Source organism: Thermobia domestica, chromosome 3, assembly GCF_964235325.1.
Source record: "Thermobia domestica chromosome 3, izTheDome1.hap1.1, whole genome shotgun sequence".
Classification (NCBI taxonomy): domain Eukaryota; kingdom Metazoa; phylum Arthropoda; class Insecta; order Zygentoma; family Lepismatidae; genus Thermobia; species Thermobia domestica.
The window spans coordinates 159,807,436-159,834,920 of NC_137456.1; the positions used below are offsets into that span (position 1 = coordinate 159,807,436).

General features: G+C 34.9%; 1 protein-coding gene across 1 annotated transcript in view; it reads left to right on the forward strand.

Moving 5' to 3' along the window:
- The window catches only part of LOC145681542 (vascular endothelial growth factor A-A-like), a 70,148-nt gene that overhangs the window by 20,320 nt on the left and 22,343 nt on the right, over positions 1-27,485 (forward strand). The window contains exons 3-4 of the mRNA XM_081753185.1: positions 11,803-11,909; positions 14,952-15,047. Of these exons, the coding sequence (XP_081609311.1) occupies positions 11,803-11,909; positions 14,952-15,047 (203 nt within the window). The remainder of the gene's footprint in view (positions 1-11,802; positions 11,910-14,951; positions 15,048-27,485) is intronic.

Genomic DNA, 27,485 nt, shown 5'->3' on the forward strand with positions numbered 1-27,485 from the left:
TCACATTCATCGAAAAAATAAAATGAAATTTCTTTAGTTTATCGTCCCATGCTCTTTATGTTAGAGGAGACAAATGATTAATTAAAGAGAAAGATTGTAAAATTAATTGTTGGGCTCTCACAGAACCACGTACACCAAAGACACATGCGCTAGCCAATAGACCAACGAAGAGAACTTCCTCAGTTCTCGAGTGGAAACGTATCGAAATTCTTTTTTGGTTACAACTCCAGAAAATAATTTAGTTGTCAATCGATAGACCTACATTAAAACAAATACGAGCATCGCGAGCCTTAACTTGATTTAAACTTACAGTTACAAGATATTGCGCAAGTATCTAAGCTACCAACCCATAATTAATCTTTTAGTCATTAACATCTTATTACTGAGTTTTACAGGTTTCTACTGTTTTATAATGAAATCAAATAAAATGTAGTCATATTTTTATATAATCTGCTTAATACACGGTAGAAATTCACTTGTGTGCTATCTTGTTCTTAAATTGTTAATTTCCATGCATATGCCATTATCCACAATACATCTGCATTACTGCAGGAATAACCATTACTGCATTCAATAACAACTATATAATTTATGGAGTTCTTTATTAAGCGAAACAGATTAGGCTACTTATAACATGTAAACTGCAACTTTTGAAAATCGTTGGATACACTGCAGAGTGACGTTCTCCGTTCCCCTGTCCCACCGCGCTTACCAAGAAACTGATGTAAACACAACACTAGCGCCCTCCACGAAAAACCGCACTAATATCCTGGTCAGGTAATAACAACACAATCTTATAAGTCTCACTGCGTGATCCTAATAATAATGATAGTAATAAGTCTCACTGCTAACCTGCAAATGCAGGGTGGGGCCCCCCAACAGGTGGGCCCCCTCCACCAATTTTAAAAAGATGTGCTCAATTAAACCTACATTTCTGGCATTCATATTAATATTATATTATATTAGGTTACAGTATGTAATTCAGTAGAAAATTTCAACCAATTTGATATTAGAACTGATTTATGAGGAAAGAAACATTATTTCTGTCAGTGCTTTAATTATTTAGTATTTCAAAGTTGACTTGAGATTAGTTCTTACTTATTGCACATGTATATATTTTGTATTTTCTAAAACATGACGTTCATTTGTTTAAATAAATGGTTTAAATTCATTACATAAAAAAACAATAGCACTATATAAATAACTGAAAGCACCAATTCCGGTATTGTTTGTGTTTACAATAAAAAATGATAATGCCAATTACACACTGTATGAGTTACTATTAAAATGTTCCTACTTCAGGTTTTTTTTTTTTTTTTTTTGTAATTAATGTTTTGCTTTTGTGTGAATATATGGGATACTATTTATGGGTTCGAAGATGGACTTTTATATGTAATACATATGAAGAATGCCAAGTACATTTTTTTTTTACATTTTTATACAATGGGCCCTCATTTCAGTTTAGCAGGGTGGGCCCTATGGTTGCCAGTCCGCCCCTGCGTAGACCAATATTTAAAAATAGAATCCGCAGCATAGTAATGCATCAAATTTCAACGTTCTCAACTTTTGATATTCCATACTTCTTTTTCATTTCACGTCAAAATATTTTTTCTCTCGTTTTCCGTCTACAACTAGGTCTATTAGATTAGCTCGATTTTCTATTATATTGCCCCCAGAAAGCAGAAAGTTGCTAAGCGCCATTTTCCTTGATTTCTACCTAAGTGTATATTCTGACTACCCATTTCATGTTTAGTGTTGTGCAGAAAGGATACAAATGGCAGGAGACAATATGAAAAGTCTGCAGTGAAAACTAAATTCTAGAAGAAAGAAAGAACCGGAATTAATTAGTGTTTCATTCGTTTTTATTCATCTCCTCCTGAGAAATTTGCAGTTTGGCGCTAAGCACCTTTCTGCTTTCCGGAGGAGATATGTAAGTTATTTAATTTCGAATTTTGTGCTATTTTTTTCATTCACTGGTTTGATTACTTCTTTGGAACATATATCATATTATTATATAGCATACATTGCAAAACTATTTTTATTTTATTATTATGATTTTTATTTGAAAAATAGTGTTTGTCTAAATAGCCTATTTGTTCAACTTCATTATTATTATTATTATTATTATTATTATTATTATTATTAGTAGTAGTAGTAGTAGTAGTAGTAGTAGTAGTAGTAGGTAGTAGTAGTAGTAGTAGTAGTAGTAGTAGTAGTAGTAGTTGTTGTTGTTGTTGTTGTTGTTGTTGTATTTATGAGTGACATTTTCGTCCTTCAGTTGATTTTCCCTAAAAAAATTTAATGACACTACATTGTAAATAATGATTTGAGGTGCCATAGAACACATGCATAAAGGTCCTTCCAAAGGAATGTGTATGGCCATAGGAGAAAGGTTTAAAATGCCATAAAATGTCAAGGTCACGTGGTTAAAATTTCATGTTTGAAGTGTTAGCAAGTATGAAACTGCAACGTTTGAAAAATGATTTGAGCTACCATAGAACACATGCTGATAGGTCCTTCCAATTGGTGTGTATGGGGATAGGAAAAAGGTCAACAATGTCATGAAAGGTCAAAGGTCACGCAGTTAAAATATCATGTTTGATGTGTTAGAAACTACGGAACGGTGACGTTTGCAAAATGATTTGACCTGCCATAGAATACATGCAGAAAGGTGGCCATAGAATACAAGCATAATTAAAGGTCGACAATATCACAAAAGGTCAAAGGTCACGAAACAAGAAGTTCATAATTCGCATATTGGCAAGTATGAGACGGCAATGTTTGAAAACTAATTTAGTTTTTATGGTATTTAAAACTAAGAATATTTATTTGAAAAATGGGAAACTGTGACCTTGAGACCTTCACCTGTGACCTTTGTGGGAATCGTTCCGGTTTCAACATCTTATAGTACAACATGAATCCAAGCACAGATGCCACTGAAAACATGCATTAAATAATTACTGAAAGTTCCGTTTCAACCAAAAATGAAAATGTGGATGTTAATAAGGGGTCAAAGATCACGAAGGGTTTGTCATATATTGCTTATATGAAACTATGCGAAATGTTAAATTCAATTCGTATAATGTTTGAAATAAGCTCTCGGCTCGTTTTTCTGGGCTCTTGGAAATCTTTTCTTTTTATATAACAAGAATACTTAATTTTAGAAAATCATTATAGAATGCGCACTATTGTGTGCAGGACATTCTAAGGCATAGTGGGTGTACGATTTTCTTTCGTTTAATAGATTCTAAAAAAATATATTATTTGGGTAGCATATTCCAATGAAAATATCACATGTAAATGCAAATCACTCAGGAGTTCTCAAAAAAATCCTGAGAACAGACTGTACTACAGATCGTTCGTTATTTCTTTGTATCCATATCAAATAGGTTTTGGAAAATAAGCTGTTTCCAAACAATGCATTGTGTTTGAGAAGTTTGAGGGGAGAACAAAGATGTCCCGTATTCTCATGAAAAATAAATATGGCAACCTTAATATTTCCTTGATGCTTACCCAGGAAATTGAGAAGAAAATAAAAATAACTCCACTGGAAATAAATTGCTTCCCCATATGTAGGGAGAGACGCACTCTTATCACTTATTTATACCCTTTCGTGGCTGCAACATGAACACGATCTGTTTATGGTTCGGGCTCACGTCAAACAATCAATCTGTTTCATTCACAAGAGTGGTACGGTGTTACTCGAATGATAATCTGGTTGGACAAAGGCAGTGTGGCAGTAGAGTGCGGAGTTGAGCTTAAAATTAAATGAGTTAGTGAATCTTGTGTATCTTGTGAGTGTGTAAAAAAATAAAAACTGGTGTATTTCTTATTTTCCCTGTACTTATAGGCCTATGTGTTTGGAAGGGTATATGTGTGTGTGTAATTGTCTAAGTCACAATGGATTCTCTAACAAAGGAGCAACGTGCCGATTTACGTTCTTAGTAGGAAGTCAGTTACAAAAACGTTTGCACAGTGAGGTGTGAAAATAAGCAATACCCAAATTCTTCGCCTTTACAAACAGTTTCGGAATAATTGTTTTAGCAAGGAACATCTTTCTCAGCGACAACGAAAGGCAGGACCACCTGTAAGGATCTCTACCGAGAACACTAAACGCAAAGTGGTTCGTTCTGTGCTTAGTTCACCAAGAAAATCAATCCGTCGCCTCAGTGTTGCTCTCAACGTTAAAAGAAGTTCGCTGAGTAGGATATTGCGTGTGCTTGAGGTTAAGGCGTACAGGATGAAGATTGTGCATAAATTACAAGATGATGATTTCGGTGCCAGAATTTTATTTTGTAACTGGATGATAGACAAATTAAATAAAAATCCCATGTTTTTATTTCAAATTATAATGTCAGATGAAGCTAAGTTTTTTTTTAATGGAACGGTATCTTCGTCACATGCACGGTTCTAGGGGACCCAGTCCACCGGCGGAAAGAATTGAACGCTGTGCAGATGAAAGGGGTATTATGGTGTGGATGGGACTAACAGCAACTGGTGTAATAGGGCCATTTTTCTTCGAAGGAAACGTTAATCAACTTACATACCAAAATATGTTGCAAGAATTTCTATTCCCTGAACTTGATCGCTTAAATCTTGATCCACACAATATTATCTGGTTTCAATAGGATGGTGCTCCAGCACATCGTACTAGGGCAACACTACAAATTTTAAGAGGAAGGTTTGGAAACCATTTAATAAGTATGGGTTCTGATGTTGAGTGGCCAGCTATAAGTCCTGATCTAACCCCATGTGACTTCTTCCTGTGGGGCTTTCTTAAGCAACAAGTTTACAAAACTCCTTCAACAACACTTAAAGAACTTCGACAATCGATACAGCGTGCCGTTGAACAGATAACTCCAAACACTTTTGAAAAAATATTCACAAAGACCCTTATACACAGAGTGAAATTATGTTTAGCACATCACGGAGGTCCCGTGGAATAATTTGCAAACTACTGAAAAGATCTACAGTCTACAAGGACGTCAGTGTTTGTTGTACATGTAAGACAATATTTCAGATGTTTCTTTGTAGTAAATGGCTATTAATATGTTTCAATAAGAAAAAAAAACATTTCGAATCCAGTTTTGCAAAGCTAAATAATTAATAAAAGGTGGAACTCATACTATGTTCTATTCATTGTTTTAAACATCACAGAAACAGATACATACCCTTGCCTGCAGTATCTGAATTACAAAATTAGAATTCTTCACCTTATGGCAATATTGACATTTTCATTATGGTTTTGTGCACCTTGGAAGGACCTTTCTCCATGCGTTTTATGGAAGCTCAAATCCTTATATAAAACTTCATATTTTCATACTTCCTAACACTTCAAACATGACATTTTAACTGCGTGACCTTTGACCTTTTATGATATTTGCCACCTTTTTCCTATGGCCATACATACTCCTTGGAAGGACTTTTCTGCATGTGTTTTATAGCAGCTCAAATCATTATTTCCAACCTCACAGATTCATACTTGTTAACACACCAAACATGAAATTTTAACTGAGTGACGTTTGACCTTTTATGATATTGTTGACCTCACACACAATTGGAAGGACCTTTCTGCATGTGTCCTGTGGCAACTCAAATCCTTATATCCAATATCATAGTTTCATACTTGCTAACATATCAAATATGGCATTTTAACAGCGTGACCTTTGACTTTTTATGACATTGTTGACCTTTTTCCTATCCCAATACACACCAATTCAAAGGACCTTTATGCATGTGTTCTATAGTTGCTCAAATCACTTTTCAAACGTCTCAGTTTCATACTTGCTAATACGTCAAACACGAAATTCTAACTGCGTGACCTTTGACGTTTTATGATATTGTTGACCTCACACACAACAATTGGAAGAATCTTTCTGCATGTGTCCTGTGGCAGCTCAAATCTTTATTTCCAACATCGCAGTTTCGTACTTGTTAACACATCAAACATGAAATTTTAACTACGTGACGTTTGACCTTTTATGACATTGTTTACCTTTTTCCTATGCCCATACACACTCCTTGGAAGGATCTTTATGCATGTGTTCTATGGCACCTCAAATCATTATTTCCAATGTCACAGTTTCTTACTTGTGAGCACATCAAATATGGCATTTTAATAACGTGACCTTTGACCTCTGATGATATTGCTGACCTTTTCGCTTTGCTAAAAAGTATTTTCGGTAGATCCTTTATACATGTGCTTTTTAACATTATCCTCAACTGAATTAATTGTGTACAATAAGCTGTTGAAAAGGGAGCTTTTTCCTCATGGGTCACAGATGACCTGCTAGAAGTCACCGGGTCATGATTGACCACATTTTTCGTTATCACATTGTTTCAGGTCAGAATTTATTTCGATATACCATTTTTTGCTACCAGAGATGAATATTCAAAAAAAAAATGGCATGCGAGACTACTATTTAACATTGAAATCTCATAAGGAAAAAAATCGCATTTTGACCTTTGACCCTGTAACTTCGCAGACAATAATACCTGTGATCTTGTTTTGCTATCAAACAAATCTTCTGACCTTCCTCTAAATTGCCTGCAAATTTCACAGTTTTAGCTTTTACGAGTGCTGAGTACTATGAAATTAAAGTTTACACACGAATTAAATACTTTACAAAGAGACACATGGGTAGGGAGAGATTGCCTACGAACAGAGCCGTAGCTAGAGGGCAAGCGGGGTGGTTGTCCCGGGCACTGTGATATACAAGGTGCAGAGTAATAATACATAGTCGACGCAGGAGCATTTTCAAAATCAGAAACAGTCAAAGTCTTAAACATGTTCGGCGCTCTGATGCTGATGAGTTTGCTTACCCAATCATCCTTTTCTACCCAATAGGATTAATCCTAACGGTGAGAAGGAGGTTTTGAGAAATTCGCAAAGAATGCTCCTTCTGAATTTCCGTTACATTTCACAAAATATTTTTACCGTAAAAGAATCGAAATTAAAAAACTATTTGTGTGGTCACATACAGAATAAATTTACAGAAATTTGCAGTTATTACTGGAAATTAATGCTGTCATCCATTTTGAACATTTTAAAAGCATATAGTTTCTAATGTATTAAAATTTCATTTCTTATCGATAGTATGAAACGTTCTAAATAGTTGTAAATTTCCATAAGTGTTCTCCAAGTGAATTTGTATACAACCCAAGGCTGTTTTGTCAAGTTTAATAAAAAGTCCAAATACAGTAGCTCTTATTTGTAAAATAATACATAATTATCGCTTTTGGCTGTTGTAATGGCCTGTCCAAACAGCTAGATAAAAGTTCAGCGTATCGTAACAAAAAAAGCTGCTTCTCTTACATGTAAAAAAAAAAAGAACAGCTTGGTAAGGTGAATATAGGAGGCGCCGAATTCTACTTCGTCCCGGGCGCCGAAATCTCTAGTTATGGCTCTGCCTACGAGACAAAAACAGGCTGTCTCGTCTCGAAAAGGCTTCGTAAAAGTGATGTTTCCTGAACTGTATATGTTTGTATTAGAGAATTTCTGTGTCGTCTCGTCTCGTGGACAACTCTAGTTACAGACTATGGTGTAGCCAGCAAGTTATTCTAGGGGAAACTGGGCTTTCTTACGTATTAAAAGCAGGCTAAAAATATTTCAGAATATGGAAGCTAACTCACCAAACGCATACACGTTACTTATGTACAAAATTATATCTATTATTATTATTATTACATTTCCAGTAAGTTATGGTTTTGAAATATGGGTCTTGACAATACGTGAAATCAGAATCGCAAGTTGTGAGGAATATACTACTAAAATTATTCACAAGGAATCAAAAAAAAATGTTTATGAAAAATTCATTTGTTTGACTGTAATTATATTGGTACAAATGGTTGGGAAATATGGTGTACGCACTAAACTTTCTCACTCTCAGTTCTTAAATTGAATCACATCATTAACGAAACGTTTATTTACGAAATATGAAACAAATTATATAAAAGATGTTTTGGGAAGACTTTGTGTCGAAGACAATACTTACCTTCCGAGAGTAAACTATCCTTTGTGATTTTTTTTTTTCACGATTAATGATTTTTGCTAAATTATAGGGTTGTTAATGGAACATTTATTTATAAAATATAAACAAAATCGTTCGAAACAAAACTCAATCCAAGAGTGAAATTCCTATTTGAGAATTTTTAAATGAAAAGTAACTTTATACTCATATATTGTAGGTTCTATAATGGAACTTTTATTTTATTCATGAAATATGAACAAAATCGCCTCGATTGTTTCAGAGAAACTTGGAATGGAGAAAAATTGTCCAAAAAAGTAAGCTCCCTTGGGGATTTTTTTAATGCAATATTTATACAATATTATTGTTTGCAATTCTTATACAATATAATATGAGTGTATAAGTATTAATTAGGCATGACTAAAATTTTCCGAAAGAGGACATTTCAGTTTCTGGATTTCGGAAAGATTCCGGAATGTAGAAATTCTGGAATTTAGATAAATTCCGAAATTCGGAAATATCCGAGATTTAGAAGATTTCGGAATTCAGTAACATCTAGAATTCGGAAAAATTCCGGAATTTTTTCGGAATTAAGGATTTTTCTGAATTTCAGGATTTTTGCAAAATCCGGAATTTTCCGGTTTTACTTTCCGCATTCCGGAAATTAGCTAAAAGTTCCGGAATTGGCCATCCCTAGTATTAATGTACTTAGTTATAGAATAGTATAAGTTTATTAATGGGACATTCACAACTCATATGTGTGTAAGTGTTAGGAGAAATCGAACAATATAACCTGCTACTAAACGATTTTTAGTTTCCTTGTGCGAAATATAAATTATTAATATAAAACTATTCCAGTAGAATAAAAAAATTATCAACTATTTGAAACTGCAAGGAAGAGACATAGTTTTAACGTTATAAAAATTTGTTTCTCTCGATTTTCTCGTAAATTACGCATGAGACTTCACCTTCAAGCATGTTAGTTTCTTCATCTCGATATGATCTATCAATCAATATAAGGGAGGAACCTTCCAGGTGGTCCACCGGGTCTACCCTTACCCCTGAAAAAAAAACTTAGGTAACTCGTCACACATTTGTACACTTTATTAATAAAACTATACTTGTTCAGCAGAGGAATCATTAATATGGTAGAATAAATAAAGATTTGATCTTACAATTCATCTGTTCAATTCATTTTCTTATTAAAACAAACTAGTTCTATCGTTTTATTTGAGAATAAAGATGGCAGTGAGTGTAGAAAAGGACAAGTTCAATATTGCATAGATACCTGTAGTACTGGACACACACATACACATACACCTACACACACACACACACACACACACACATATATATATATATATATATATATATATATATATATATATATATATATATATATATATATATATATATATAATTTTGGACTCTTCCAACAAGCACTTCTGGGTGTGCTCCTGCATTAATACATGTCTTATCTTTGGAAAATAGGATAGTGAAACAAAAATCGAAGTTTAAGAATTGATAATAATTTTCGGCTATACGTGTATTTCATTAATCACATTGAGGAAAATCCGTTCTCCGGACAGCGGTATATTCTACAAATATACGGAATCCTCTTGTTTAGTACAGAAATCAGTACGGAGAATACGTTATCCGTATGCTACATAGGCACTGTCCTTAGATGTTACATCATGCCGTTGCAGGATGTCTGACATCTAACAGTTTTCCGTATATCACATGCATATACTTATGTTTCATTGCTCAGCTATGTGTTATACCGCCTATATTGTATGTGAGATCCTGACCGCCTATATTGTTTCATACGGAAAGTACGTACAGATCGATTAGGATTTAGATTTCTGAGCTTTCGGCATCTATGGCCATTTAGCCCGTCACGTTTTGAGGGATGACGTCCCTCGGCGATCACACTATCCGGGGAAAGGGAAGGAGAAAAGGATTGGAGAAGGAAGGTACCAATAAGGTACTTACCACCTCGGCATTTGCCTGGTGGAAATGAGGAAAACCTCATTCAGGATGGCTGGCTGAAAAAGCGTTTTGACACTTTTTCGACCGAGTCGCCCCACCGGGAATCGAACCCGGGACGGCTCGCACCGAAGGCGATACGTACAGATGGAACACTCATACCAGGGGTTTTCAAACTTTTTGCAGTGAGGCTCCCTCAACCACCAAAATCTGAACGGGCCTCACCTGTCAAAAATGACAGTGTCCCTAAAAGAAAGACTATCACTATGATAAAATATGTTTCATTTATTAATCACTAATGAAAATATCTCATTAACACAAGTGATCTACATTATACACACTGACTACATCTTTTAATTATAAGTCAATCTGTTTAGTCAATCTAGATAAATCAATCTGTTAACAGAAAACATAAGTCAGAGCTTCATTCAATTGCCAACAGATGCAATGGAAATTCTATTGATAAAGAAAAAACAACTATTTTACTCCCGAATATATTACAATATCTTTCGCATTGATTTCTGAAACTCAAAGAAAATGTGACATACACCACTGTAACTTTAACCTGGCCATAAGTTAAGAAGCTACGGAGAAGCAAAACTTTTGCTAGATAAATGATATAACAAGTGCGGCAGTGAAACGGGCGATTTTGCAACCCTGGAAATAGTAAGTTACGTTAGGGATAAGAAAACGGGAGTGGTGCAATCTGAACAACAAACCTTCGCCATTGACCCTGATATTATCATTATTTCGCGTATCATTATTGGGAATCATCGGGCCTTATTTTTGTGAAGACGATCGCAGCAATGCTGTTATTGAGAATACACTATCACAGCTTACTGATCTTCCTGTAACTGCAAACACATTCTTCCAGCAAGTCGGGACCACATGCCATACCTTGCGGATTTCCTTTAACGCGCTACAGAACATTTTTACTAGGTCATCTCATCTCCAAGAACCGCTACATTTCCTGGCCACTAAGATCCTCTCACCTTTCAGCGCGTTGATTTCTTTTTTTTTGGGGGGGGGGTGTCATTTGAAATCTGAAATTTTTCTGTTGGAACCCACCACACACCACCCAGGAACTGAAGGACCTAATTCGGGAGAAAGTTAATCGAATTCCAGTGACAATATAGCAATATGTGATGTCTTAACTTCCGTAAAAGACTTGGATTGTGTGTGAAGGAAAATGGGGGCCCACCTACGTGATGTCATTTTCAAGTGATGGATATTTTGTACCGTTACATGTCTGTGCAAGATGTAACAGTTGTTCAGAAACATTCCTTACAAACTGCAAGCATTGTAAATTCATATTGTATTTATTTTATTTCGCTGTGAATAAACTTGTTTTGCTGGTAGAGGTTTCAAAATCGCCCGGTTCATTGCCGCATCTGTTATTATCTAAGAAACAAACTGTCAAATTTGCACACGTCTATTTCACATTAGAGAGAGAAGCTGAATACATGTTTCAAGGTGGTCTCTTTTTTCTCTTTTTCGGTGAGTTTTTAAAATAGTGTATTCGAACTATATAATTTTTGCGCGCCCGTAGCTCCGTAACAAGGTTTTTTCTCAGAAAAGTGCAACGTAAGCTTTCTTCTTATTCTATCGAAGAACACGCATTCAAGGTTTGCCTATATTCTGCATTAACTAATAAGGTGTCTTGTTTATATCAAATATTGGTCTAATATGATCCTTGTTCCAGTTTCACTGATGAATTGTAACTTATGATTTATTATTTTACAATATTTCAGCGCTTTGTGCATCTTAAATAATATTATCTTCTAATTTATTTTTATACTGTTAAACCTATGTATACGTATTCTATATCTACTATTCCTTGCTCTTACAGGCTGCACAACGGAACACACTATGGAATATGGAAAATTGTATCGAAATACAATATGCAAACCAAGGCCAACCGTTGTAAAATTACACACACCAAACACAATATTTGATGTAAGTTAAAGTACACTTAAATTGAAATTTATTCGATATATAACAATATTAAATTGTACCGTGTTTAAGGTATGTATCAGAAGTAGGTATCAGTGGCGTACACAGAATTTCATCAAGGATGGGGTTCAGACATCCAATCTCATATCGTTTCAGCACACGTGAATTTTTGTATACGTATCTTAAAATGATAATTCATCATTTTTCCATAATTTCTTATTCAAGTAGGGATTAATACATGGAAGCCTCTCCTTTGTGTATGCCACTGGTGGGTATTATATTTTTTAAAGCTACTGATCATTCCAGAAGTTCTGATACTTTCAGAAGTGCATTGTCTGTTAGAGTTTTTCTTTTTCTTTTTTTCTTTTTTCTTTTCTTTTCTTTTTTTTTTTAATCCAGCAATCAAATTGTCAATTCCATATTGCAAAAACATAGGCTGCTAGTCCAGTACAAAAAGTGGTACGTAGTTCAGTATAACAAATTGATATGTTATGAATTTGATGGCACCCCAAGAACTGTTGTAGGATGAAAACATACTAATCAGTAGGGATGCGCACGAGTCGAGTCGAGACAGGGTTTTCCTGACAAAATTCGAGTCGAGACACGGCTCTTCCAATAGTGAAATATACATTTTTCGAGTCGAGACATCACTTTTACAGCACATTTTCGAGACGAGACAGCCACAAATCGTCTCTCGTGTGCATCCCTACTAATCAGAAGGCAATGTGAGGTTAGTGAAGTGGTGTGTTCCAACTAAATATCTCGATTTTTGACTTTGAGGCTTGATTTGAAGGGGTTATGTTGAAATAATGTGGAGCCTTATGACGAAGCAGTACTCAGAAGTTATTGCTTCACCGTGTTTGAGAAATTTGTATTTGTAGCTGCTAAACACTGTTGTCTACGAGTAAAAGTATCATACAACTCCCACTTTTCAAAAATTGTAATTATCCGACCCAAAATGGATTCTTTTAACGTCTAGAAAAATGAGTAATAAGCAGGGATGTAATCGGACATATACGGGAATATACTGGGTATGTCTACCTGATACTTTTATAGTCTAACGTGTACTCATCTTAAATTTATGCAAGAACAATCATATACAGAGGTGGGTATACGCTATATTTTTTAAAACAATCGAGCGTATACCTATCAAAAATTCTAGCATTACATCATTGGTAACAGTATATATTTCACGGATAACTGTTGAACTAACCGGAAAAAAATTCAGGGTTGTTAATAATAATAATAATAATAATAATAATAATAATAATAATAATAATAATAATAATAATAATAATAATAATAATAATAATAATAATAAAGGGGAATGAGTATTCCGATTTGAATGAAAAATGACGTGCATCTCCTTTGAAGTTTATGTATTACTCCTGTTGGTGGAGATTGAAATTGGTCCAAGCTAACGGAAAAAAATAAATTATCTGCTATGTAAGTATGAATTTGACAGATAGAGACAATAATCAGAATTTTCTGTAACAACTAGTTTTTGAAGCTTACGCCTCATGCAGAAAATATTGATTCAACAGTGCCATCATATAGTCATTAACAAATATATCTTCCAGTACAAAATGTAACTAATCCATGATGTTGACGGCTGTTGTACGACTTATTTGGAAGCTTTTAGTATTTTCGAGTCAGGTTTCTCCTCCACATTTTAATAGCAAATTTATTAATTTATATCGAACACGAACCAGTATTTTCTCAATAGAGCAGAGGCATGAGCTGGTACACAAGAAGATAAACGTGAGCTTCCCGGTGTACCCTTCACATAAGGGTCTGGAACCGCTGCAGATAGTGAAAGTTTCCTCTGTAATAAGGTCCAGTCAAAAGAAAGGCTTCAATAACGATATTTATTGCACACCAGAGTTTATTTAAAGTTGAATGTTGTTGTGTTTGTGAGAACTCTACTTACTATTTAATATAGTTATTGCACACCAAAGTTTATTTGATGCTTAACAAAAACAATAGTAAAAGTTCTAGATCGAATCCTTTCGTTCTTTAATCGACCGAGCATGAGAAAATTTTATATTGTGCAATGTGATCCATCCTGGGATCGAGGCCTGAACCACGCGCGCAGCAAGCACTAGCCCACATAAGCTAAGTGGTATGCCGATAGAAAATTGTCGTTAGCAAACTCGCGTGTGTGGACAAACTTGGTACAAACTTGCGGCAAGCTTAAATTAATATTTTTAAATCTAGCTCTTTCTCTGTGGTTTTGTCTACCATCCTCCTAAGTGAACAAGGGAGGGAGCTCTTGTTCTGGCAGAACATGGGCTTTATGGGATCCAGTCATATTATAAGCTCACTATTTTTTGCATTCTTTTTCGAGTGATTACCTTTAAATCAAAGGATCCAATTTAAGATTGAATATTTTAATAAAAAGGTCGATAAATAAATCAGTATGAATGTAAGTAAGTAGTAGTGAATCAAAGATAAGAGATTGTATATACTTAAGAAGTTTTGAGCACAGGGATACTTGTTTGTAATCCTTCTATCAGTGGGCTAGGACATCATATCAAAGATGTTTGTATTCTAAATATCCACATGACTTTTATTAAATCTAAGCTGAATAACAATAAGTTGTTCTCAGTTTTAAATATTTCCTCCCTGCTACAACTGTATTTATTGTGTTTGTAAGGGTTAGTAATTACAGAACAATTGATAAATAATGAACACCCGAACTCAATATGGTAAAAAATTAACTTTTACACACAGTATTGTAATCTTTAAGCTTTAAAACTCTCTCTCTGTACACACACACATACATACATACATACATACATATAGATAGATAGATAGATAGATAGATAGATAGATAGATAGATAGATAGATAGATAGATAGATAGATAGATAGATAGATAGATAGATAGATAGATAGATAGATAGATAGATAGATATAGATATAGATATACATTACACTGAATTAAAAATATTTCTGATAATCATTGAATACTATTATACTTGCTTCTATATAGGGCTATTAGTGTAATTTATTTTTCTAATTTTTTTCTAATGTATTTTTTTAGTACATTCCAGACCATGTTGTAGTAAACAGATGCCATGGATCATGCCATACAAAACTAGCGTGCTATCCAACGAAGAAAAAAACTATAAAATTACCGGTAAGTTTCCGACAACTTTTCTTCAGTGAAAAATTCACTTTAAGAATCTTAATTAGACAAAATAATAATAATAAATAACTAGATAATGTTGATTAATGTATACTAAAATACAATTTAAATGGTACTTTAACTATTTATGAGACGCAATTTGTGTAACTCCAACGTCTAGCAAGAGAAGGTCCTACAATTTGTCGCTCAATTCTGATTGCCACACAGCACATCTGATAGAGTATCATGAGAAATAAAAATGAGCAAACTTTAAGGTGGTATGGACCAGAAGGATAGGAGCTACGGGGCTTCAACATTTGAATATCCAAAAAAATTATATCATGGAATTATGTAAGTTTAAAGTAAATATCTTGAAAACCGTTAAAGCAAGCAAAACAAAAGGTGAAAAATATAATGAGAAAAAAAATACCGTATCGAAAACCACAAACAGTGTTGCCATAGATGAGGCAGTGTTGCCAACTCAGCTTAAAACTATTTTCTTCGAAATAGCACCATATACAAATGTGCACTACTATCACTAAATATAACAATGAAGTGTAGTGGTACGGTGTTGCACACTGTTGGAGCTACATGTGCTGAAAATGTACAATGGCGAAGTCTGATATATGTTAACAGAGGGTAATATCCTTCTGGTCCATAGCACCTTAAATTTTGCTCATTTTCATTTCTCATGATGCTCTATCAGATGTGCTATGTGGCAATCAGATTTGAGCGACAATTTATGGAACCCTCCCTTGTAAGAATAGCTAAAGGAATGCAGACCATTTAAATTGGAGTTATAAGAACCAGTGCACGGATGAATGAACAAAAACTACGCATTCTTCCAAAATGTGCCAAGCTATGTAAAAGAAAATCGAAACTAAAAAGTAACGAGAAAAACCAATCTCCTCTACGAGTAGGTAGACCATTATCCTGTCATTACTTCGGGTGAGTTTGACGTGTTATTGAAACTAGAGGGAAATGTTTGCCGTCATACTCACTATAAGTAAAAAAGTTTGTAAACAGGACGCTGCAGCCTAGCTGTTGCGCACCTAATCCTACATTTCCCCACTCCCTTCTCCGCGACGATGATGTTTTGCAGTGTTGCAATCTGCAGGGAGCGGAATGGTCTGAGGATTTTCTACAACATTTGAGTGTAAATGCTGTATATTGACTGTGCCAGTTCGTACCAATGAAAAAATAATAACAACAAGAGAAATTTTCCTTTCAGAAGGCGTGAAGGGATCGCCCCGTCGGAAAGCGTCACTGCTTACAGTGTATCCATGAGGTAGTCTGCACGGGCCCGGCCCGTGAATTAATAATATGAGGCCCGACCCGAGTTAGAAATATGTTTTAGCATTTTGGCCCGACCCCATGTGATAATCAAATGAGCCCGAAATAAGCCAGAATTACAAAAACTTGCAATTAAGGCAAAATTATATTTTTTATTTGCAACAATTAGATGTTTAATTTTGCAGTTAAAAAGCTTTCATGATTCAGAGAACAAGGAAATAAAGGTTATCCTGTACATTTAGTTTACTATGAATTAAAAAAAAAAGTTATATAAATTCTCATATAATATAAACTGACATTGTCTTGAAGAAAAAACCAAGACACATTGTTCCCAATGCTCTTGTTCTTTTAATTCAGTGTAAGAAGCAGTATTTTCACTCAGACAAGCTAAGCATATTTATTTCTGTTACTTTAGTTTTTTTCTCTATTACACAGCTTTTCTTTCAATTGCACAGTGATTTTAAGTGTGGGCGTCTTAAGTTACAAATTTAGGTGTGCGTTAAAAGTTCTCCAGAAAATATCGTTGTATTATGCCCGAAAAGGTCCCGAGAAATATGATTGTTTATTTAAAAATTTACGGCCCGGGCCCGGCCTTAGGCCCGAGCTCGTGCAAATCTCTACCATGAGGTTGCTAACCTACTAAAAAAAAGTAAGATTCGGACTTTAAACATTTTAGCAGGTGATATTTGTTGTAACATAAGTTTGCTGAGTTAGTATCACTCAGTGGCGGCCGGTGGATTGTGGTTTCGGGTGTTGCAGTACGAACGATAAGAGACAGAAGATATAAAGTTGACTGATTAACTAATCAACATAACTTTAGATGCAAATGCTATGTGACATGTTAAATTAAATTAAATTCTGTTTTTAAAAAATAAAAAATGCAGAACATTTTATCCGATTATTTACCTTAATTAATTAGTAAGTTCATTCTCCTCTCTTTGATTGGAGCAAATCTGTCTAATACATGCTGGTTGAACTTTGGTATTCTTATTGTCAGGTCTTTTTCGATGGAAGCATAACCAATGGTGATAACCTTTCTTGGGACATTCAATTCCTTGAAAGTGTCAATTCTTTCTCATGTGGAAAAAACTTTTCGGCTTTTGCTGACGCCATAGGTACTGTTAATATTAATTTCAAAGCTTTGTAGATTTACTAAATATTTTTTCTAGATTATTGCGAACGATTTATTCTAGCAAACTCAGTCCTTGACAGTGATCCGAATTCCTCTTCAGCGTTGACTGAAGAGGGTTCGTAGCAGAGATTAGTGTTATTAAAAAAATGTACATTGAACACACTTCATTCACAGTTTATCCAGGAAAATTTAAAATAAATTGAGGAAATGTATCTGGTCCAAACAACACTACTGCATAAGATATCCTGTAAATTTAAACTGGATTTTTTTCGAACACTTTTCTGAATTGTCTTTTGCTTGTTTTGTCTAAGCCTTAATTGCAAATTTTTCCTCAGTTGAAAGCTAAGTTAATGTTTTTTGTAAGTTATTTACAGAAGTCATGGTATACAATTCATTCAGAATTTGTAGGTTATTTACAGAATTAAAGCACCCACAATAAAATTAAACCTAATAATTAAAAACCAAACCAGCTGATACAAAATAGGTACTGGTATATGAATTACGAATGTCAAATATTCATACATCAACACACACATGTGCGTAAAAGAAAAAACTACATTCCAAATCATCCGTCTTGCTTGTTACGCAATGCACGATGAACACAATATACTTCCACATGAGGCAAAACAATGCTTACCAATGTGATATGTTCCGGAAAAGAAACCTCGAAACCCGCCAGATGAAGGATCAGCATGTAACAGAAGCCAAAAAAAAAATCAAAGAACATCAAAACAAACAGCACTGCCAGTTCTACACCCAGAAATGTTAACTGGGAGGGGTCCAAAGTATTCGGGGGAGGTCCAATACGACTACATAATATGGAACCTGTCTTATACTGCACCCGAAAAGACGATAAGTAATTCTTACTTACTGTCACGAGGCGTAAAATAAAATATTTAGCATACATCAAACGTTTCTGTGTTAAAAAAGTATAATTTATTAAGAAAGTCTACAAATGTTAGTCAAGTTTCGAAATTTTTGGGAGGTCCGGACCCGGTGGACCCCTCGTGGCTACGCCCCTGAGCATTGCTAACTAGTCCCAAATTCAATGTGACGTTCCTCATCATACAGTTTTATGTGGAAATTATCAAGAGTATAAAATATACTTATTTTTTAAAAGAAATATGTTTATACTAAAATACTATCCACAGAGAGGGGGGAGGGGAGCGATTCTACATGCAGACTTATTAATATTTGATTCACAAATTACTGTAGAAGAAGCCTTCATTATCAATATAAGCTCAGAATTAACTTGTAAATGCTGGTCTACTTTCATTTGTTTTCTCCTCTACTAGATATTTTCTTTCTTATTTTGTAATTTTGCAATCACTTTTTTTAATTGTTATTATATTGATTTGCTTCAGTATGGTATCGTAATTTAAAAATATGAATGCATAAAAACAAATTCCATTTGTTAATTGCTAGTGACAGAAAATTCAGAAATCTTATTTAAAACTGGGAAAAGGGGGAGGGGCCGTTGCCATAGAAACAAACGTTTCCATAACAACGAATCCTGTCACTGCTTGTCAATCTAAAACTGTTTGAAGAAAAGAATAAGTCGTAAGTGGGAACCCTTCACCCCTGGTGGGGATGTTCATGAAGCTATCAGCTTATGTCTAATTACGTTGGAATATATTAGCCGTTTCTTAATTTTGAACATACTAGATTCGATCGAAACGAGAAAACTTTTTATCGGACTTCTAAAGAAAATAAAATCAAATAAATACATGACCGTGTTTATTACATATAGAATTCCCAGTCACGACCCCCCTTTTCAGTTTTATTAAAAAATAAAAATATAGAAGAAGAAGATGAAAAAAAAAGGAAAAGGAAAATAGAAGAGGAAAGAGGTAAAGTAAGAAGGTAATAAAAAGGAAACTGTTACTGCATATTTTGAAAAATATGGTAAAGAAAGTGAATAATTATCGAATTCCAATAGCTATTGGGTTAATATTTGGTATTCAGGTGATTAAGGGTAGACACATGTTAACCCATACATCCCCGATCTAGATCCATTTAACCCCAACTACCAAATTATCCCGATCTAGATCTGAGATAGACGAGAAAGTTTAAGTTTACAGTTTATTCAATATTTCCAGAAGTTCTAGACTAATATCCAATATTTGAAAAATAAAAGACGAAGTTGATGGCATGTTAGAATCGACCACAAAGAAAAAAAAAAAAAATCAGAGTATTACATATTCGTAGAAGATTTTGACTTTCACAGTTCTCTCATGATGATCATTCGTTCAGGCTACTTCAGTCCTTTTTACTTCCTTCATAGAGCCAACTTAAGTTAGTATTAACATTCAATGAGTTTAATTGATAACTACCATTAATTATAATAAATCACACATATATGTCAAAATAATGGATGCACTTAATACTAAACCTACATTTCACTCACACACACATTCATACAGGACAATGTATACTTCGGGTTGTATTTAGTTAAATTAAACTAACCTAACTACATTACTATATACATTTATTACATTTCAATAGAAGAAAAATTAGTTGGACATAACATGGAAAAATTTAATACATGGAAAGAATGTTTCATTAACATGCATAGAAATTCGCTACTTGCAACAAGATCAAATAACACATTTCTCTTCCTATATATATATTAAAAGTTGAATTACATGAAAGAGAATTTGACAAAAAAAAAAAATGAAAAAAAAAAACAAAAATAAGGAGATTCACAGATCAATACATTTAGGATTCAGTGTAATGAATATATATATATCATTGCGGAAAACGAAAGAAAAAAATAAATTAAAAAAAAATATATATATATATATAATTGGTTAATCATTCTAAAAAAAAAAATACTTTAATAGCATTTTATTAGGTCTCTGTCCCAAGAGGAGACATTTCGACGATTTTATGAGTCTTTGTTCTCACATCGATAATAGCTTCTTTTTCCAACTCTCTTTTGCACTGTGGTTTGTGTCCATGAGAGTGTTTAATTGTTTTTGTTTTAGCTATAGACAAATAGTCGCTTCATATCACATATATATTTATATTTCTCATTTTGTCACTCGACGCACTCAATATAAAATTTCAAAGTTTATCAAGGTTAAAAAATTTTGAATCCAGTCACAGACATTGAGAACATATTTCCATATTCCGGTATTCACATTAAGTTATCAACTAAATTTCTCTTCATTAAATTTAAGACCAGTAATTTTCTTTATAGTATAGATCTTGTAGTCAAAAGATTCTAGACACTGAATAGTTAAATTTCTGATCGTAGGAGAAGGATTTGTTTCAGAGTCTACTGATAGAAGATTCGTTGGTGGGGCACACTGTTTCGTAGGTTATTAATTTCACTTTGATCTTGCGAATAAATTTGGATGAGGATTAGGGTTATTTTACTTATCTTACGACCTGCTACTCGTTTTACTTACATGCGGTATTTAACATTATATTCAACTTTAATAGTTACAGACATCAGTAATCACTCAACAAAATGTAATTTATTACAATATACGCGGTAACACTATATGTCACAAATAGTTGGTAAAGGTCGGGTGTCAAAAACCTATGGCAACCTAAACAAAACCAGGGTAAATACCGAGCCCATTACATGCATACTCATATATATATATATTCATATTATTCAATACAATAAATTTCACTTTAATATCCATCGTAGTATTTCGTCGACGTTTAAATTCTACATAACCGTTCATATTCGACAAATATTCATATTTTATAAATATTTATATTTTATTGGCTCAAAGACAAAACAAAAACCCTGACTATCAAAAATTCACCTTTTTTCCCTCATAAGGTTGCAACATTGTAATTTATATGTATAAACCCGATAATCAATAATCATTTTCAATTTACTAAAGATCCGCGTATATATACAAAAAACAAAATAGCTGGTGTTATTTAATGAGTTGACATAAGAGGTGGAAAATGCAACAAATAGAGCAGGCACGTAACTTTTAAAACTATGTAAGCACATATATAGATGTATAAAAAAAAATCAATGTTATTGGAAACTAGTGGGCCCAGACTACTAATACATACACACTATATGACCAATCAATAGAAATAAAAACCAGAAATCAGTTGTCAATGGATATAATTTGTATGATCCATGAATAACAAATGTTTCTAGGAATCCGAAGGCATAGTGTACCTTCCCGTCAATTTCTCCTGTGGTGGATTGAATATCGCGAAAATGGTCCCGAGATGTGCTGCAATACCTCCACGAATTGCATCCCTCGATGTCTCAGTTAGTACATACGATCGAAATAAGTTATATGAATATTGTACGTTTTCATGAGTTTCAGAAACCGGGGGGGGGGGAGGTTAAAAAATTTGGAAAAAAATCTCGAAGTAATGAAGACAGAGAGAGAGATAGAGAAGAAGGAAGACGAAGAATAGGGGCGCCAAAGAATTAAGTGGGAAATAACTAACGCTACAAAGTTAGAAGTCGAATTTCGCTCTCAACAAAATCCATAGCCAAAATATTCTTAACATGCCAAAAGGGTGGTCTACTCAAATACGTAGACTCAAGGAACGCCCTGCTGCCAAGGATGCAAGTTCTGTGTCCATCAGATCCCAATCCCACAAGAATTTGGTTGTAAGATTGAAATCCGATCCCCGTATCCGGCCCAAACCAGCAGGTTCCCGGAAATCGTCCGGAAGGTTAGAGAAGGCGCTAATTTAGAATTTCAAGAAAAGAAAAAAAAATCATCCGACCTCTTGGAAACTAGAAGATTCCAGAATAGGGATGAAATTAGAGTAATAGCTAAGGTATCCCTAATTAGTAATTCGCCAAAAATAAAAAAAAATTAAATAAATAAACTGAATTTTGGATCGGTGATTTCAATTACCGAAACATCACCGATGGCTACCCAGCGCAGACATGCCACCGTCTGGGACGTCGTTAATTTCCCTCATCTAATTAAACTAAGAAAAGAAATGAAAATACTTAAAGGGACTAGGGGTCGACATCCGGGTACGCTATCCATGAATATTAATTTAGTAGCAGTTAATTTAATCGGATAGTCCGAACTGAGTTATATGAACACTGCACAATAAATAAATAAGGTAAGCAACAAAAAAAAAAATCTCGGAGAGGCAATGAATGCTAAAGGTACAAATGACCGAAACCTGTACTTTTCGATGATCACAGGATATAGCAGTTGGTTTTCTTAATTATCATTTCTGTCAACCTTTAGAAGTAATTCCCACATGATGCTACTCTATCTATTGAAAGGCTTAAGATCTGGGGCTGTTGTTAGGAGGTACATAAATGCAAAGTAACACACAATTCCCAACTATAATTTACTATCCAAGTAGCAAACTCGGTTGGATGAATGCACTGGTGTGGAAGTCAAAACGCGAGAGATTTTTTTTTTTTTCTCTCTTTCTTTCTTCGTAAACATATTCATATTTTCACTATATAAAATTCACTAGGCCTATCCATTTAAATATAGGGGTCATCATTTCATTCATATTATATATCATATTATTAACATATCATTACATTCATTCATTATCTACTAATTTTCGCACGAAGTAATATTTTATAAACACCCTATTTCGTACATTTTACACGCAGGCCATACACATATTTACATTACGCAGTAATAAATATATATATATAACTATCACAATCTATCACGCTCAAACCACCACACGATCACATTCATCGAACCACGTACTCTTTATTTCGAAGCACCCAAATTGTATTTACCTTGCAGGTTTAAAAAAAAAATCATACATGGATTTACGGAAAGTTAAATTGTCAACGATTAATCTATTTCTGATTTGTTGATAAAACTGAAGCAACAATGGAATTTTCTACAGCTACGGGAAAAGAGAATTTAATACTACATTTTCAAACAAACAGTAACAGCATATGGACTTTACTTCTATTAAGAAAATAGGTGTTCTTTATTTCAGCGGATTATTCATTAACTACTGGACCTAGCAAGCTGAAATTTTCAGTACAGTAAGATCTCATGCTATTTTATACGAAGGTATACTCATCTGAACCGAAAACCATGTCCACGGGAAGTAATTTGAGAATAACTGTCCAAAATCAAACAATCTAAATCACTAAGTCATGCGATGTCGTACTGTCAACAAACAATTGACTACCGAAAACTGACGCTATAGCGCTGTAGTGGAGGCATAATTTACCGTGTACTGAAATGTATACTTGTACTCATTAATCAGAAATTTAATATTTACTCTGGTTTATTTATGTTAGAAAAATGGTACTAAATTAAAGCATATTTATACACTGTCCAAATCGAAAATTCACACACTCACACAAAACTACTAACTACATACACCACTGTTAGTACTATACATAAAGACAACTAACTAAACTAAACATGCACCATTTAGTTACATGCATGTTAACGAAAATAACCTAACACATTAAATTTAAAATACATTACTCCCTCGTCGATATATACAGTCGGCTCTATTTAATTTAAAGGGGGTCAAAAATGAGAAAAGTAACACTAGGTCTAATTGACCTGACCAATTGTTTACATAATGACTACCAAAAATTGATGCCCTGGGGGCACCTTAACGAGGTTTATGGAGGGACCCTTCCCCTGAAAGGGGAAAAGGCCCTAAAACGAACAATAACTAACCCATTCCCCCGCTAGAACTGGTTCAATTTGGAAAAGGGGATAGGAGCCCTTTTAAGCTAACTTAAGCTGCCATTATGATTATTCACTTTACAACCATCAAACCTACGTACATGCGATTACTGAATAAATAATAAAAAGTCACATTTACTTAATACACGAACAACATGCACCAAACAGGTCGTAATTTCCCTAATCCCTACTTGAGTTTGAAATAACAAAAAAAAAATAAAGTCACTCTTTCACTTCTGCTATTATAGCTGGGCAGCAAACATGGCTTCCTAGAAAAACAGAACTGGATGCTTCACTAACTTATTGTTTCTTTACGGAAAATGTAGCTTTTTTCACTGTTTTGGGGGCGCCTACACAGCCTTCAGTGTTCAATTATGAAATTAAATCATATTTTTACCTGAATTCTATTAAAATCCTATTCCTTTTAACGCAGATAGGTAGGCGAAAATATAAGCTGCGTCTCGTAAGGTGTCTTCTATTATTCTGATAATATTGCGCCGAAAAAGCCAGAGGTAGGAGAATTCCTCCAATCAGAACGAAACTCTAGCCGCGGAAATTACAAAGCAAATAGAAATTTGGCAAATCCAGATATAACCGGATCTGAAAGCGACTATGGACTAGTGAGAGGGGGTGAGGGAAAGATTAGGTACCTGGCCAAAATCTACATTGGTCTGAAATTAAGGAAATTTATATCCAATAACGGAACTATGTTTCGGTATGACGTCAGAATGGTAAACCTTGTAACTATTCAAGTTATATATCCGGAAATGGGATTTACACTTAATCAAAATATAAATAAATATATTATACAGTGGGAATATGGTTACTAACGAAACCTTTGGGTTCATTATATTTAATTCGAAGTAGAGAGAGTAAATAAATTGTGTAACTAAACCGAAATTGAATTAAAAAAAAATTACTAGGTACAGGGTGCGTAAAAAAAAATTGCCATTACTTTCAACTGTAATGGTACATTACAGTTTTCCCCGGCCCATTAACAAAATTTTGTTAGAATAACAAAATTTTGCTAATTGGGAATACTAACTAATGATGCTTGTTAAATTAACACACTCATTCATCCCATTCAAACGTTACCAGTCACTCTAGGACAGTATATTATATCTACTTGGGGTATTGCGCAAGTAATTCACTACGTTTATCTTCTGTACAATTGAAAATCTTTAAATTTCGAAAATTGTGAGTTCCGATACTTTTTTTTTTTTCAGTAGTGTTCATATAGCAATAGAGCGGACAGAAGTTATAACTGAGAAATCGATAGAAACAATTCGTAAAGCTTCACCCGTCGACTAGTATATCTGATGACATTAGGCTGCAATTTCCCGTCTATCGCTCCCGTTTAAAATTGTTCTAGGCTCACCGTTACCACGCACTTGCGAAGGGACTGAATTCTGGGGTCGATTTACATTATTGTTACTATTATTCTGACTATTACCGTTCTCCCTTCTTCCGTACGTCCTGTTAAAATTCCTCCTGGTGTTATCGCCCCTATCCGGGTTCGATGCCATGTTGGTACGGTCATAGGGACGATAACTCCGGCGATTGTTGAACATGGGCCGATTCCTAAACAGTCGCCGGCCATTATTGTTGTTTTCTGAGCCATACCCACTAGGATAACGAGATCCAGCTTGGGTATAACTCAGGAAATCTGTCTGGCAACTTGCCGTTACCTTCGTCTTCGTCGGTTTTAGAATCTTTGCCTGTCGGGCGAAGTATCGTTTTGGTGGACCACCAACTTCCTTACCGCACAAGGCAGCTAAACGTGAGGTGACTTCTCGCACCGTTTGGCACAAGTGGGACGCTATGGCCCGGGACTCATCGGGTGGAAGAGCGTTAACTATAATATCTACAAGTTCAGCCTGAGAGGGATGTTCAGCTATCTGATTATATAGTTCGATAATTTTCCAAGCATAGTCCAAGAGGGACCCATACTTGGAGCGATCATACCGGAGTGATTGTAAGTTTCTCTTTTGGAGCCGTTCGATGTGCTCATTACAATATTCTTCTTTAAAAAGAATCAAAAAATCACTAAACGTCCGGATTTGGTATTTAACCGAAGCAAACCATGCGCCCGAAGCGGCGATCAAACATTTTTCAACTATCTGTAGGCGTTCCCCATCTGTAAGTTTGTACATGTCTAAATATTGCTGCAGTCTCCGCAGGAAAACTCGAGGTAACCCGTTAGTAATGTTCCCATCGAAAGTGGGAAAACGTTCAATATCCCGGAGGGAAACTTTAGAGCTCATACTATGCGGGGCAGGAAAAGAATCCAGTGGAATCAACGCGTTATCCTGAGCAGTTGGGGTTGTCACCGGATTTGCCACCGACGGAGTGGTCACTGAACTGAACGCCCCCATATGACCAAGAGAGGTTTTATAATTAGTATTGACCATGTAAGGTTCGAATTTAGGACCCACCACTGCAGTAACTGACGGTCCGGCACATCTCCTTTCCCCTCCTGGCAGCACGCTGTAAGATTGTACCATTCCAAAAGTAGAGTGAGCATTTACGCTAGTGACTGTTGTAGTCACAACACTCGACTGCATCGGTACATCGAAATTACTCAACCATGATTTCGAGGTTGGCTGATGCGGGGGACAATACATGGTTGTGTCCCGTGCATCAGGCAACACTTGACTCTTTCCCGGGAGGACGTTACTCGTTTCTGGGAAATTTTTCCCTATAGAATCGCTATCAGGAAAAGGATAGGAGATGTCAGACTTGACGATTTCCAGTTTAGTAATCTTCCCCTTAATACTGTCTACCTCAGTTTGAATTCGACTAATTCTTTGATCAACCGACTCTAGTTTAGTTTCTATTGATAGGTCGGATATTACAACATTCAATTTACTTATTTCAGCCTGCTGCTGTTCAACCTTTCGTTCGATGTCACCAAATCTTTTGTTTGTACCCTCAAACCTTACATCTATTTCGTTTAGTTTCTCATTTGTTTCGTCTCTGAGCTGCTCGGTAGACTGTTGGGCCCGGTATCTAACCTGCTCCAATTCAGTAGACGTTTGCTCTTTCAGATTACTAATCGAAGAGGCAAAGTCTAAACAAATCTGGTCGAATTTATTGTTTAATACCTCGAATCGAGCGTCGGTCTCTCGTTTCGAGGTATCAAACTTCTCATTTATCTCACGCCTTAAGTTTTCACTATTCTGATCTATTTTCTGATTTATCTCATTTATCTCACGCCTCATATCTGCACTATTTTGTTCCATGTTAGAAAATTTTTCATGCATCATTTCCATCATCTGGCGAATTAATGCAGACGTGTCAGACCCTCCAGATGACATTCCTTCCTTCGGGTTTGCCGTCTGATCCCGAGAATCACTGTGATTTTCATTTTTTTCTTCATCG